The 13,750-nt window shown below is 36.9% G+C and overlaps 1 protein-coding gene across 3 annotated transcripts in view; it reads right to left on the bottom strand.

Moving 5' to 3' along the window:
- Positions 1–2,376, bottom strand: part of LOC106156781 (uncharacterized) — a 32,444-nt gene extending 30,068 nt beyond the window's left edge. The window contains exons 1-2 of one of the 3 annotated variants that reach the window (XM_013532204.3): positions 2,182–2,376; positions 640–1,550 (exon numbers count right to left, since the gene is read on the bottom strand). In XM_013532204.3, coding sequence (XP_013387658.2) covers positions 640–1,408 — 769 coding nt within the window. In that variant the 5' untranslated portion in view covers positions 1,409–1,550; positions 2,182–2,376. Of the gene's footprint in view, positions 1–639; positions 1,681–1,729; positions 2,061–2,181 lie in introns of those variants that run through there. The other 2 variants (XM_013532205.2, XM_087005516.1) reach the window with 2 other exon arrangements.
- Positions 2,377–13,750: the final 11,374 nt, after the last annotated feature.

Below are 13,750 nucleotides of genomic sequence, written 5' to 3'. Positions count from 1 at the left end.
TATGCACATTTATATATAAACCATGCTCATGAAGCTATTATTGATGTTCAATGACCACCTCGTATTATGATGAAACTCATGGGGAATCTGTTACTTCACATAGGTTTAAATTTCGGCGATTAGCTGAAAAGGGGGGTTACATTTTATTGATTATACCTATGGGTGGCCTATGAGGAATAAACCCTGTAGAAAGTACATCGGGGAAGAGTTATATTGTCAGCTGAAAAGACGTTGACAGACGACGCCAGGTCTGCAACGTTGATCATTGCTTTCGGGTATATGATATGAAAAAATTGTCTACCTGCAAGCAACACGGTCCATTTAGTAATGCACACACGCCGTGATAACAAAGCTGGAAGCAGTGAACTGTGTACGCTTCATACAAAGTTAATTCATGACAAAGTGCTGGTATATGCATAGAATATGCGTTACAGAAAAATAGGACGGATTTTATAACATGGTATACGGGTGTACTGAAACGACCTGCTTTATCATGTGAGGACATTTTCAGATTAATGCGTGTTTGCGTGTGTGTGCACATACACATATATTACCACTAATAGGATTTCTTGGACTGTATTATGTGCCTGGTGAAGTGAAATATTGTGCACAAATTAAAAATAAATAAAATTTGTTTACCTGCGTCGGTAGTGGGGCCCCTGAGAGCGTCCTTGCAATCACATTTGGGTTGATTTCTGTTTGATGTCACACATACACAGCCTGGGTTACAAGAGTTGTACGTGTCACAGGGGTCCTCGTTATCCCGTGTCATCCCCTGGGACTTTTCCAAAATCGCCCTGACTCGCTGGCTTGTACAATTTGAATAAATAATATTTCTAAAAGATCCCTCGAATCTTTCTTCGAACTGAACTCGAGTATCGACATATGTGTTTAATGGTCTTTCTTCTATGCTTGGGATACCACCGAAGTACATAGGAGAGTTCTGGTTTATTTCTCCGAAGTTAAAATCTGATCTTGATCCTATGGCAATTTTTTGATTTTGATTTCCATCTGTTATTAGAATGGTTTCCATTCGATTTCGCTTTATTTCGACCGTGTGCCAACGACCGTCGTTGAAGACTCCCTCGGGATTAAAGCTGACTTTACCTTCATTGCCGTCTACAAAATTCAATACAAATTGGAGTCTACCACCCACAAGTTTCATTTTCATCATATCATAACCTCCCCGAGTGTCATCCATGTAAAATAATAAACCTACCCGGTTTCTTGTCTTAAACTCAAAACTTAGAGTGGAGTGCACGCACGCGTGCCATTTTGAGTATTGAGCATAGGAATTCTCTCTTCCGTTAAGTCGTATCGCTTCACCGATGTTCGCAACAAAAAACAACAATAAAATAAATCTCCTCCAAGTCCTTTGGTAAGCTTGAACTATATATCCAGTCGCCATATTGTAAGCTTTTTGGTCCGCAGCGGGCGAACCAGACAGGTAGACTGGGTTACGGTGTTGACGTCGGATTCACGTTTGCATTTTCACTGGAGTCACTGATCTTCCCTCCACTCTCTCTCTCTCTCAGCTCTTCCGGTTTACTCTACGACATAAAAAGACAAACTAAAATTACTACTGTCTAGTGGAACACTAGGTTGCAAAGGTATTGGCACTCCTTGTTTCAGCTCTATTAAAGGTCGGTCATGGCATACATTCATAAACAAATAACGTGTTCGCATAGCCCGGCTTTAATAAAACACAGAGCCGGTTTTGCAGGCTTACCTGTTTAGGAAATTGAGTCACCACACCGACGCGATGTTGCCCCCTTAAATTGTGTCACATGGAGCGTTTGTTTAACTGGCTGATCAGGTCGGTGGCGGGGCTGGGCTTTTAAAGGGGATCTTCTATTCCGTTGTCAACTCTAACATCTGATTCACCTTCTTCGCATTTCCGTTGGTTAAACTGAGCCTCTGAGAAGTTGACTCGAGGTTTGGATAAGTTTTTGAGGTATCCTATGTTTACCGCAAAGCTGTACAGACGATATGAGACCTATATTTTACGCGTCACGGTTGTTATTGTATATACCACGACCAGACGCTTGTGCACCAAGGATAACCTCATTCAAGTACACGGCGCTTGGAATAAAACAACTGTGTTCTCTTATTTGCTATCACGGGAGTTCTATTTAAATATTGAAATAGACGCTCTTATCTTGACTAACGAAAATTGCTTACCTTTATCTGAAGGAGCTTATAACACCTTCAGTGAACTGTATCACAAATAAGTATTGCCGTCCTAATTTTCTATAAGGAATCCTACTGCGATATATCAATAGATTGGAAATTAGTCCGGCTTAATGTATAACTTCATAAAGAGCAGATCGGGTAGCCCTTTTTTGCGGAGTCCCCCGTCTGATAACGAGGCAGTTGCACTCGCGTTGAGGTAAGCAGCGTATGCAAATGCGGCTTTCCAAAACAGGTAATCCCAGAAGAAGCAACGCGCCAATGAAATTGCTTGATATTTGATAGGAGGCCGCTTGTTTATCTAATGAAAGTTCTAATTTAACACAGACAGTTTTTCGTCTGAGGTAGCAAAATGAATCATACTGAGCACACCTTGATTTTTGCACAGGTTATTCTCAAATAACTACTCGCTGTAGATTTAATTACCCCATCATATAAAAAGATTCATGTGTTCTTGCGCCTGTGCTGTTTCATGATGCAGTATGTTCAGTCATCACAAAAAAATATGGCGTGCAGGAACATCCAAACAGGAAAGTTTGCAAACCATTTGAACCAAACCATAAATACTATTCGAGCGGACTGTACAATATATCACCCAATTCGACCTGAGGGTAAATAACTGAGCGTAGTTATTAGTAACACGCAATGAAGGCGTTATATAGGGCAGCCTTCATCTGGTATACGCTTAGTAAACCATGTCTATAAAATGTATTTTCAGTCAGACATCTGTTCGTTTATGTTATGTCTATTAGTATTTTGTATTTATCATTCAACCACAAAATACATTACATAAATGAATTCAGTTATCACAATTAACAGCTAAGGAACTGTAATTTCAAACTTGAGTCACAGTTAATAACAATCTTCAATGTTCTATTCATGAATAAAATTTCATAAACATTTTAAGTTTAGGTGATTATAATCCGGTTGTCGTGACATATGCCATCTTACATAATTTGAAAGAAGTGCTAAGATCACAAAGCATAAGATTCACGAAAGTACAAAATGTTTTTCTGTAAATCTTATTCTTACAGACTGTTTTAATATATTAAAATTTATCGTTCCATGAGCATATGTGCTGAAGTACTATTGTTTTATGAAAATATCCTCATAATAATGCGCTTTCTGTTGTTACACTGTATTATGCATCGACACATTTTGATATGAAAAGATATTGCAAAGCGAGATCGACAAATTATTCAAGATGGTAATCTTTCCATCCAATTCGGCGGTTAACGCAAACCTGAAGTAGCGATGTACGCAGCTTTGGGTAGCCGTGTTGATCATTTTTGATTCCTGTTCCGAGTGGTTTATATAATTATATCTAGTACATCAGCCTCCGGTACACACAATCATTGTAATGATCTATGTTGGGCTGATTTATAACTGGTTTTTAAGCAATGTAGCGGCTGATGCAGCAACCCCAGACCGACAACTGTCTTAATTTTTGTTCTTAAAGAATTATAGCTCCCATAATTGCAACGCCCTTTCCACCAACTCAACACACGGCATCTGGCAGTTGAGACACGTACGTTGCAGGTAATACCAGCGCATCCTTTGATGTTAACTAATGGAGAAAGGGACTCCGTTTGGTCTCATGAAGGCTATTACCCTCCGCTAGAGAGCCAACGATCTTCCATTCTAAATATTTAGTATTTCATATTTGATTAGCAAAACTTATGTTTATTGTTGCTATTTTTTTGGCAAATATTTTAATTTGAAGATGACTTGTTTTTGTTTTGAGGTATAAACTATTGTTGATAACGTGGTTAGCAACCGATACATCTACAGTTTGAATTATGTGATCCCGGCAACCCTGTTTCCTTACACGATTGAATTTGAAACTGACCTTATGCCGGCTTCAAGCTATCGGGGCAAATGCCTCATTTTCCCTTATAATTCTAGACCTAAAAAGACTACCACCTGGTTGGGTTAGGTTATGTGCCGTTAGTACATGTTCTATCACATTACTTGAAAGGGCTGGTCCTGCGGCCCGTCATTTGTCATGATCTCCTGTTGTCACTTGAAACATCACCGCTAATGTTTATTGTACACCTGACAGCCCAAACGTGTCACCTAAGACGATAGCATGCCACGGGGATCAGGGATTTATATCTTTCTTAGCGCTCAACAAGACGCATATGTAGTAATATCATATTCGCACAAGGGGTGTCTTTTTGACTACTGTAACATTTAAAAAAACTGATACATTTTTTATCTGGTTGGAATTCATACATGGCTTTTCTACCGTCTTGGGTCAATCTATGTGGTAATGATATATTACTTTATGACTTGTAGGTTATCTCCAATCTTTAAAACCTCATTGCAAAAGATGGAAAAAAATTAAGTCGCTTTCTAATACGTGAGACGCATGGATAGAGGCCTCTTTTAATGTACGCAGTCCTATCACATAAAGTGTAAATATTTTAAGAAGTGAGCATGGCAGCGATGTACAGAGGGCGAACCAGTTTAAATGTTTAAATTGGCGGTGAAATATGTGCGTTGTGTCTTGAAAGCAAAATAAGTTATACATTCAGCAAGGCCGGATGGTATTTGTATCTGAGAAAGAATGTATATGCAGGTGGTATGGAGTGTGGGGTAGAAAAAGGGTGATGGGGTGGTGAGCGAGAATCATCTTGGGTTTGAATAAATAATTATAGTAGTCCGAAGGTGAGAACTACGGATTGGTAATTAAAGAAACAAAATTTATTGCTAGGTGTTACAAACTCACATTAGACCAAATAAATAACAAGTGATCTCTCGCAGAAAAAAAGAGGATCGGCAAAGGCCAAAGATTCAGAGCAACGGGATTTATCTTATTCGTGCTTAATGTCATCAACGATTCCGGTTTATTTCCCAAAATGCTAGGAAATGGTTCCCACATCCTTGACTGCTCCTAACAGCGGGCAGCAAGGGGACAGACATTCGTCTAACGAGCTGGACACTGTAGAACCTCTTAACCTGTACCGCAGGATGAGAGTTGATGGGTCCTTTGTCAAGAAATGCTCCTCGCAGTGACCCGTTCGTTTCATATATCAGCTTTACTAGTATCTCCTCGCCTACCTGTGGGGCACTTTATTATGCCTTGTCCTAGGTGGTGTGGTCATTAGTCCGAGCATTAAGAGAGATATAAACTTGAAAGGAATTGTAATTGTTGCCCAGGATTAATTCAGCAGCTCATATCATTTTCACTAGGCACTAAGTGCTGTTTAAAAACACATTTTCAAGAAGTCTGAGTCAAGACAATGAAATAAAGTGCTTATAAAACATGATGCCAGGAATTAAAAATTAAAAAGGATTATCTTTTAAAACGGAATTATTAGAAGAAAAGAGCTTGCATCTATCTATGCATTCAGCCTTATTTAGGTTGTTCGCGTAAAAAAAGGGAATACCCCCCCCCCCCCCCCCCCCCCCCCCGCGATTGACACCGGTGTTTTCTGAAAGAAGTCTTACTGGCACTGTTGGAAAAGTCTGACTCTGTCAATATTGTGAAACTCTGTCCCAATTTTGAAAAACCACCCGCCTTTTGGACCAAGTCGACAAGTGTACAAACAGCCATCATCCTACATTAAAAAGAAGGCGGGTTGAGTAATCTTTGAGGTGTCCTCATTTTGCGGAGTGTCGATGCATTATTCAACGCGTGTCACATCTTATGACACGCCTGTCACCATAGATAGGCATGCTGCTGACTTCCGGATATAAGGAAAGCTGTGTAGAGACAATGGACATGGTTAGCATACTCGTAGGAGTAAAGGTTCTTCAATACACAAGAAGAGCACCACAAACGTTAAAACAGTCACTGATTTTTTGTCAGAAAACAGTGCCCTTTATCCTCATAGTGATCACTTGTGTTTTGATTTATGGAGAAACCACATGTCGGGTGAATGGTGCACACGCTTTTTTCATGATATAGACATGGATTTACCACAAAACATTCATGTTCTCGGTTTTTGAAGATGAAAAATAACCTTCCAATATTTTTCTTCTTGTTATGAAGGGTGTGTTTTTATAAGGAGTGAGTTGTAGGGCGATGTATATATTTTAGCAGGAACTTTATCTTCATAAATATATGAAATAGCTAGCTAGATAACAGACAGTTATAAGTCTAGTCGTAATTGATCTCAGCATTGCAACTAAAAGAATTACCGTAGGAGCAGTGATTGCTAGATCACCACTGTAGGGCGATAAAGTCTAAAAGAACGCTTCGGGAACAGTTTAATGTACACCTGTGTTGAACCCTTTTTTCAGGTGCAGGTAAAATGTGGGCGTCAATATCTCTCATTTCGATACAATTTTTAAGATGCTTTTCAGTATTTCTTTTAGAAGTTAGTTATGGTTTTATTCATCATTTTATTGACAGACTTCTAACAATTACAGATGTATTAACAAAAATATATACACACATGTTTCATTCCACGAAAAGGAAAAGATAATCCAACTCGAACGACCATTAATTATTTTCTATTCCAATTATATCACTTATATTAAGTGCGACGATCATATTTCTGACTATTACATGGCCCACTTACACAAAAACCTGTGAAGTTTTCAAGCACTCTGTTTGTTAAGTGGAATGAAGAGGTGTGTCATATATTTTTTGTTAAGATAAAAAAGGCCCTCATGTAACAATATAAGTGTTCGGAATGCTAGAAGTACGATGTAGCCTACGTCACACTTTCATGCTAAGCAAGATCAAGATTAGAGAGATAAAGAAAATATGTAATATAACAAAGTCTCTGCATCATTTAAAATGATTAATGGCCTTTGCACAAGCTCTCTTTCGTACAGGTCAAAATTTAAATATGTCGAGACTGCACTTAATTCCGCCATAAAACAATATAAAATGTGTTTAAGAACTCCTAACCAGACCAACAGTATTTCTCTGCCTACCGTGTAAACAGGTGAAATTTGGTTGTTTATTCTTCCCATTGCATTACAAAACTCTAACTCTCTCTCTCTCTCTCTCTCTCTCTCTCTCTCTGAGCAATGCGATTTATTCTGCTATTTCGACTGATCAATCTGCCAACAAAAGCAATTGGTTTCAGAATGTGGTTGCAAGCCGTCTCATCTATCACAATTTATAAATAAAAACAAAATTGACGATAATAAGGCACTCGATTATCCATTTATTGCATTAACGTTGACAAAAATTATAGATTGGTGACCTACATAATGAGGGACAGTTTTTAATTATGGGATGCGGTTAATGTGGACTTTCATAAACTGTCTCTGGCACAGGCTACGGGAGTTTAAAGTCACAACTTGAATATGTGTAAAATGAAAAACAATCTGTATGAACAGTGCAAGTGGTAATACTGGCAATAATGAAGAAGAAGCTCACTTAAAACTCTTTTACCATGCCTACAAGGTATTTTTGGAACAATTATCTAGTTTTCAATGTGACCTTTAAGCATGATTAAAGGGATAATAACTCTTCGTATGAGATCTATATTTCACAATAAAAACATTCTGAATAACTCATAGAAATGAAATATATTCTGTTTTACCACAAAAATTGCAGTTATAGCTATTATTCTGATATCTGAGCTTGTCTTTAGGGTAGGTGACCTCCATTGATGGCTATACTCTGTTAAAATCTCTTAAGAGGCCAAACTTTTTAGAAAAAAAACAGGGACTAACTTTGAATGTGAAAATGGATTCATTAACCATTGGTAAGTATGGGAAAATTGTTGTTTACTCCAGGAAAATTCACTTTTCGGCTGAAACGAAGAGTTATTATCCCTTTAAGCGTCAAGTATAAGGTCAGACTTAAACCTTTTTTTTCTTTTTTTGCATGACTTCCCGTCTAACCTCATGGTTACTGCGGGTCTGTCTGTTACGGTTTTAGAATTATCCGTCTTCAATATGCCAACAATGATTTCAGCAATGTATTATTTGCTGAATACGACTGTATACGGAAATGAAGAATGCATCGTTTTTACATTTATTCTTGGAAAGATATATATGTGCTTAAGTATGTAATGATAAAATGGGCATCTGTCTATACGCTAGTTTCAGTGATTAACCTCATGTTCTTGAAAGTCAGACAGGGGCGGATACAGGATTATGTGATCCGCGGATGCGAAGCCGACCCCCCCCCCCCCCCAACTTGGCGTGGGTTTGGGCCCGATGAAGGGCCCCGAAAAATTGGTATTTTAGAGGGAGAAGGGTGCCATTTGGTACGGTTTAGAACTATGATTCAGCTAGTCAAAATTCTAATTTCAAGAGGGTACCAGAAATCGAAGGGGGGTCAGGACAGCCCTGACCCCCCCCTCTAAATCCGCCACTGGTCAGACATGCAATATATATAGGAACATGATCTCTTGGAATTTCACAGTCTACTGGTGACAGCTACTTGTCAAATAATCTGTGCCAATATAGAAGTCACAAAATTTGATTTTTTTTTATAAATCTGTAAGACCATTCTTTGAGGAAGTACTTCAACAACAACTTCTCAGTCTTATCATGCCTCTTGTGATTTGCATAACAATAAGCCGAACAGCGCAGCGCGAACTATCTTCTTGGCTGGTCACTTGGCAGCTGACCACTGTGGGAGAAGGACGTGGTACAGATGTGGCGAAGTTGGAGAGCTGAACAATTCATTCGGCGTTAAAACTTGAGGGCTTGAAAAGGTGGATGAAACGTGGATGTGAGGCCGATACAGTTACGTCTGATGCGTGTTAATTGATAATGCGGTATGTACGGCTATTGTCATAGTAATTTTCCCTGCTTCTTCCCTGTTCGAATTCGAGTTTAAAAAGTTTCTGTTGTAGGCTTGAATTAAATTTCGAAAGGCCGTGAAATGGATTGAAAAGCTTCTTTGTCGGTTATAATTAAGTTCTTTGCACCACCGACAACATTTCTGTTGTATTGACAAGTTCATATTAGCGGGCAATTACAGCCTTGTATTTTTTGCCAGTTCTGAAATTTCAGTTTTTCTGGGGTAGTGGATAATCTCTAGAATCTACACGCTTGCTGTGAATAGACGTATAAATAGTTTGACGAAAGTAATAGTATATCACTTACTGGTGCCCGGATACCGTAACTTCAGTAGGCCTACTATTCGCTGTACGCAAAGGGCCGCCTGAATAGTTTTGTTCGAAAGTGCTTCATTCGTATTTGTATTTGATATATTCTTGTTTACCGTCCCAGATGTCTACATTAGAAACTGGCATGTGTAATATTACGATTTATCTTGAGAAAAATGTTTTTCATGTTGGCTGTTGAAGGATATAAGTGAGAAAGCACTTTAAAAATAAGAGAATTTGTGATGTTAGAAAATATACGCGTGATAACCTATTTTCAGGGATTTAAAGTAACATGAGTCTTTTTTTCATATAGTTGAAACAGGCTGTTGTATAATTTGTCAAATGAAGTTTCCTTTTCATAGAAAAATGAGTTATTGATCCAATTATTAGCCTACTAGACTTAAAAGATTGGCTTTATTTGTACTGCCATTGCCCATATCTTCTGGGGATTGCTTTTCTTTAAGAACATTTTCCATTTGTGTAGGTCGTTTAAATCCTTGTCTTTGTTTTCAGTATGCTAAAATTAATAAACAACATTCATTGAAATTTCTTGTGAAACATCAAAGAATTTTTAGTCTTGAGCACTACATGTACATTACCTTTTTAATTCGATATTTTTCAATTTCCATTCCTGTTAATTTAATCTTAGCTAGTATTTTGTTACATTGGAATATTGATTAGTATCATTTTAATATCGTTATTGAAACGATTTTTTACATTTCAGAATTGACTGCGTTGTCGAGATCCTGTACTTAATTGCATCTGGAGGGATCTCCCCAAGTCTTCTGGAGTGTTTCGGAACTTGACTTGAGCGCAGACTTATGCACACGGACAACGGACACACGCTCTCTCTCTCTCTCTCTCTCTCTCACACACACACACACACACATACACTCACACTGCACATGCAATATGGTTATAAGCGTACGTTTTGTTCCTGTATTTTTCAAACATTTAAGGCCCACGTGTAAGATTTTAACATATAGAAATGTAGTAGTAAGAGCCATTGGGTTTCGTTTTCAAATAATACCCAGGTAGCGATGTTTTAAAATTATATAAAGAAAATGATCACATTTGTTTTTAAATCATAATCAGAATGGATCATATAATAATGTAAATTATACTCAGAAATGGATCAAAATTGTTTTAAAAATCATACCCAGAAATACATCTTTTTATTTAAAAAATTATATCCAGTTATCGATTCCTCTTGCTTTTAAAGGCTACCCAGAAATGGATCAATTAACTTTTTTGAAACCATTTGTAAGTCATATTTTCTGACACTTGTGAATGGCAAGCATTTAAAAAAAATAATAAATGCGCTTCTTTGGATAGTTTTCGATTTTATTTAAGAACACAGAAGTAAAAGTAATGTTAAAATGTACTAAATTTTCAGAAGCTGTAATCTAGCGTTTTGAATTGTGTATTTGCTTTTTTTTTAATTTAAACAAAAAAATGTGTATCAGAATTTATTTTTTCCAAAATTTTCAAAAATTGCTTTTTAAAATATTTGTAAATTGAAATTAACAAATATGGAAATTGAATTAAGTTGGAAATAAAACATATATACATGCATGTCTCCATGTTGAGATCACGGTTAGAAAGATGGCAATAAGTCTAAATCTGCCAATTTCATTTCTCCAATTCTCCGTCCATACCTTATACCGCACTATATGTATACACTAAATTTTTAACTATTGGTTTATGTAAGTAAAAGTATGCATAGGAATAGAATTAAAGTACAAAGATGTATTAAATTCCAACGCTATCTGAAACCACGATTTTCACTTGTCAAAAATCCATTCTTTTTCTTTTATTTCTAACTTTTATCTTGTTGCGCAAATCCTTATCTTCCTCAATCGCACCAACAGATTTGTTAATACAATATTGCACTGATAGTTATCTTTCGCTCTATATGTGTCACTACGCTGAATTTCAGACCGTAAACTGTGATAAAAGGAAGTAAAATACTTTACAAAATTGTCCATTATTCCATTCGTGTTTAGAATGTGAAATTTTCAACGATTTTCACATAATTTAAAGCAGAGCATATTTATTTAAAATTAAAATATAGTCATTTTAAATGTTTTGTAGTAGTTTCAGTGCAATTTTACATTCTTTATTAAATGTAATTTTTTCTGGGCAAAACCAGCCTATAGTTTGCTTGTGAAAACTTATTGCTCATACAACTGCACCAAGAAAAATGCTATTTTAGTAATATGTACTCAATTATATTTCCTTATACTACAAATTGACATATAAGGTTTATTTGGACAGTCTTGCATAAAACATGTTCATTACTATATGTAAAAATTAATTGATATCGTTCAGTATTATTTTCTGTCGTTAAAGTTGCCTTGTGTAATAAAAAATTTCATTCAAAAATCTACGTTTGTTTGTTTGGAATAAATGATTGTGTTCAGTTTGTTGTGGAACTTTTTCAATTTAAGGGGAGACAGAAACATTAATTAAGTGGTCACATGTTGAGCCGAGTCCATTCTAAATTCGAGGGGTGACAGGTGGGGCGAGTCCATTTTAAATCCGAGGGGTGACAGGTGGGGCGAGTCCATTTCATTTAAGGGGCGACAGGTGGGGCGAGTCCATTTTAAATTCGAGGGGTGATAGGTGGGGCGAGTCCATTCCAAATTCGAGGGGTGACAGGTGGGGCGAGTCCATTTCATTTAAGGGGTGACAGGTGGGGCGAGTCCATTTAAGATTCAAGGGGTGACAGGTGGGGCGAGTCCATTTAAGATTCGAGGGGTGACAGGTGGGGCGAGTCCATTTAAGATTCGAGGGGTGACAGGTGGGGCGAGTTCATTTCATTTAAGGGGTGAAAGGTGGGGCGAGTCCATTTAAGATTCGAGGGGTGACAGGTGGGGCGAGTTCATTTCATTTAAGGGGTGATAGGTGGAGCGAGTCCATTTCATTTAAGGGGTGATAGGTCGGGAGAGTCCATTTTAAATTCGAGGGGTGACAGGTGGGGTGAGTCCATTCCAAATTCGAGGGGTGACAGGTGGGAAAAGTCCATTCTATTTTGACGGGTGACAGGTGGGGGCGAGTCCATTCCAGATTCGAGGGGTGACAGGTGGGGCATGTTAAAGAAATGGAAACGAGAATGCAAACAAAAAATAATGGAATAAAAGTGCAGGATAACACACCAAAGGGAACATGATTAAAATGAAAAAAGGACAATGTCACAAAATTTTGAATAGAAGGCTGTATTAATTTTGACAGGCAGAGAAAGTATATAATTGCATCTTAAAATTCAGAAAAGTGGTACATTATTTACTGCACATTTTCAACTGTGTGACATTTCATATTGATAAAAAATTGCATGAAGGAATCCGGCAGTGTTTCAAATATAGGCCAAGCTTTTTGAAGAGAATAGGAGTAGAAAAATGTCCAATCTTTTATTATCAGGCTTATCTATTGCCATTTGCTTGGTGAAAGGTTTCTCTTTTTTATTATTAATTTAAATATTTTTATGAAGTATATAAATCAACTTGCGGTAGCAGACCAGTACCCGGCAAAATGGTATGGTACCACATTTAATTATATGAAGGGGGACAGAATTTTTTTTCCAAAGGATCCAAAATCTCTTGCTATAATTTAAATATAGAATTCTTAAAAATGCTCAAAAAGCAAGATTGTTTAAAGATCAAATTAATTTCATAAATTCGAAAATCTTATAAATATATATTATTATCTTAGAGATTGAATTTCTAAAGTGCCGACAGATATTTAGATTTAAATGGGTTTAAAGCATATGTGCCCAGTATTTCGAAATTAATAAAATTTGAACATTTAGAATGTCTTAACTTGCTAAATGGATAATGAGACAATGTTTGCAAACATAAATGTAGTATATTGAATTTGACACGGTTATCACATCTATATGATCCTTTTCGCCCGCCCTTACCATTACTACTGTCTTTATCAATGAAAACCAAAACATGAAATAACAAAAGTATTTATTCAGTTTTTATATAATAAATGTATAATAAATGTATAATAAATGGTCGTAGGGTTCCTGAGGTGCACCGAAGTCTATGTTGCGTGAAGGCGCATGGTGTGCTTTAACTCGGTGGGGTTAAGCGTCTGAAAAGAGAAAATAATGATTACAGTTTTTGAATAAATGGCAAGTGCATATACATGTAATTTTACAGAAGAAAGGGCACTTATAATCGTAATGGCGTGAATGCTTTTTTTGGCTTGTCCGAAGTTAAATTAAATTTCAGCTAATGCCCCCCCCCCCAAAAAAAAAACAAAACAAAAAACAAAAACACAGGCTGATTTGTGATAAGTTTTAAATAATAAATAATAAAACTATTTAAATTATCTTGAAAATATAAGAAATATTAAATGCATGACCTTCTTCCATTGCATAGGGTTTTAAGCATGGTCGCTAAGATGTTGCGTACTATCGAGCGTTATCACTCACTCTCAATATATAGAGCCATTTAACATTTTTTATTTTATAAAAAGTAAGCGAACGGAAAAATTGTTTGTCCAAGTGGAACTTTACTTATATC

The sequence above is a fragment of the Lingula anatina genome, chromosome 2, assembly GCF_051362555.1.
Source record: "Lingula anatina isolate TDL-2025a chromosome 2, LinAna3.0, whole genome shotgun sequence".
Lineage (NCBI taxonomy): Eukaryota > Metazoa > Brachiopoda > Lingulata > Lingulida > Lingulidae > Lingula > Lingula anatina.
This window is presented reverse-complemented; position numbering and strand designations above follow the sequence as displayed.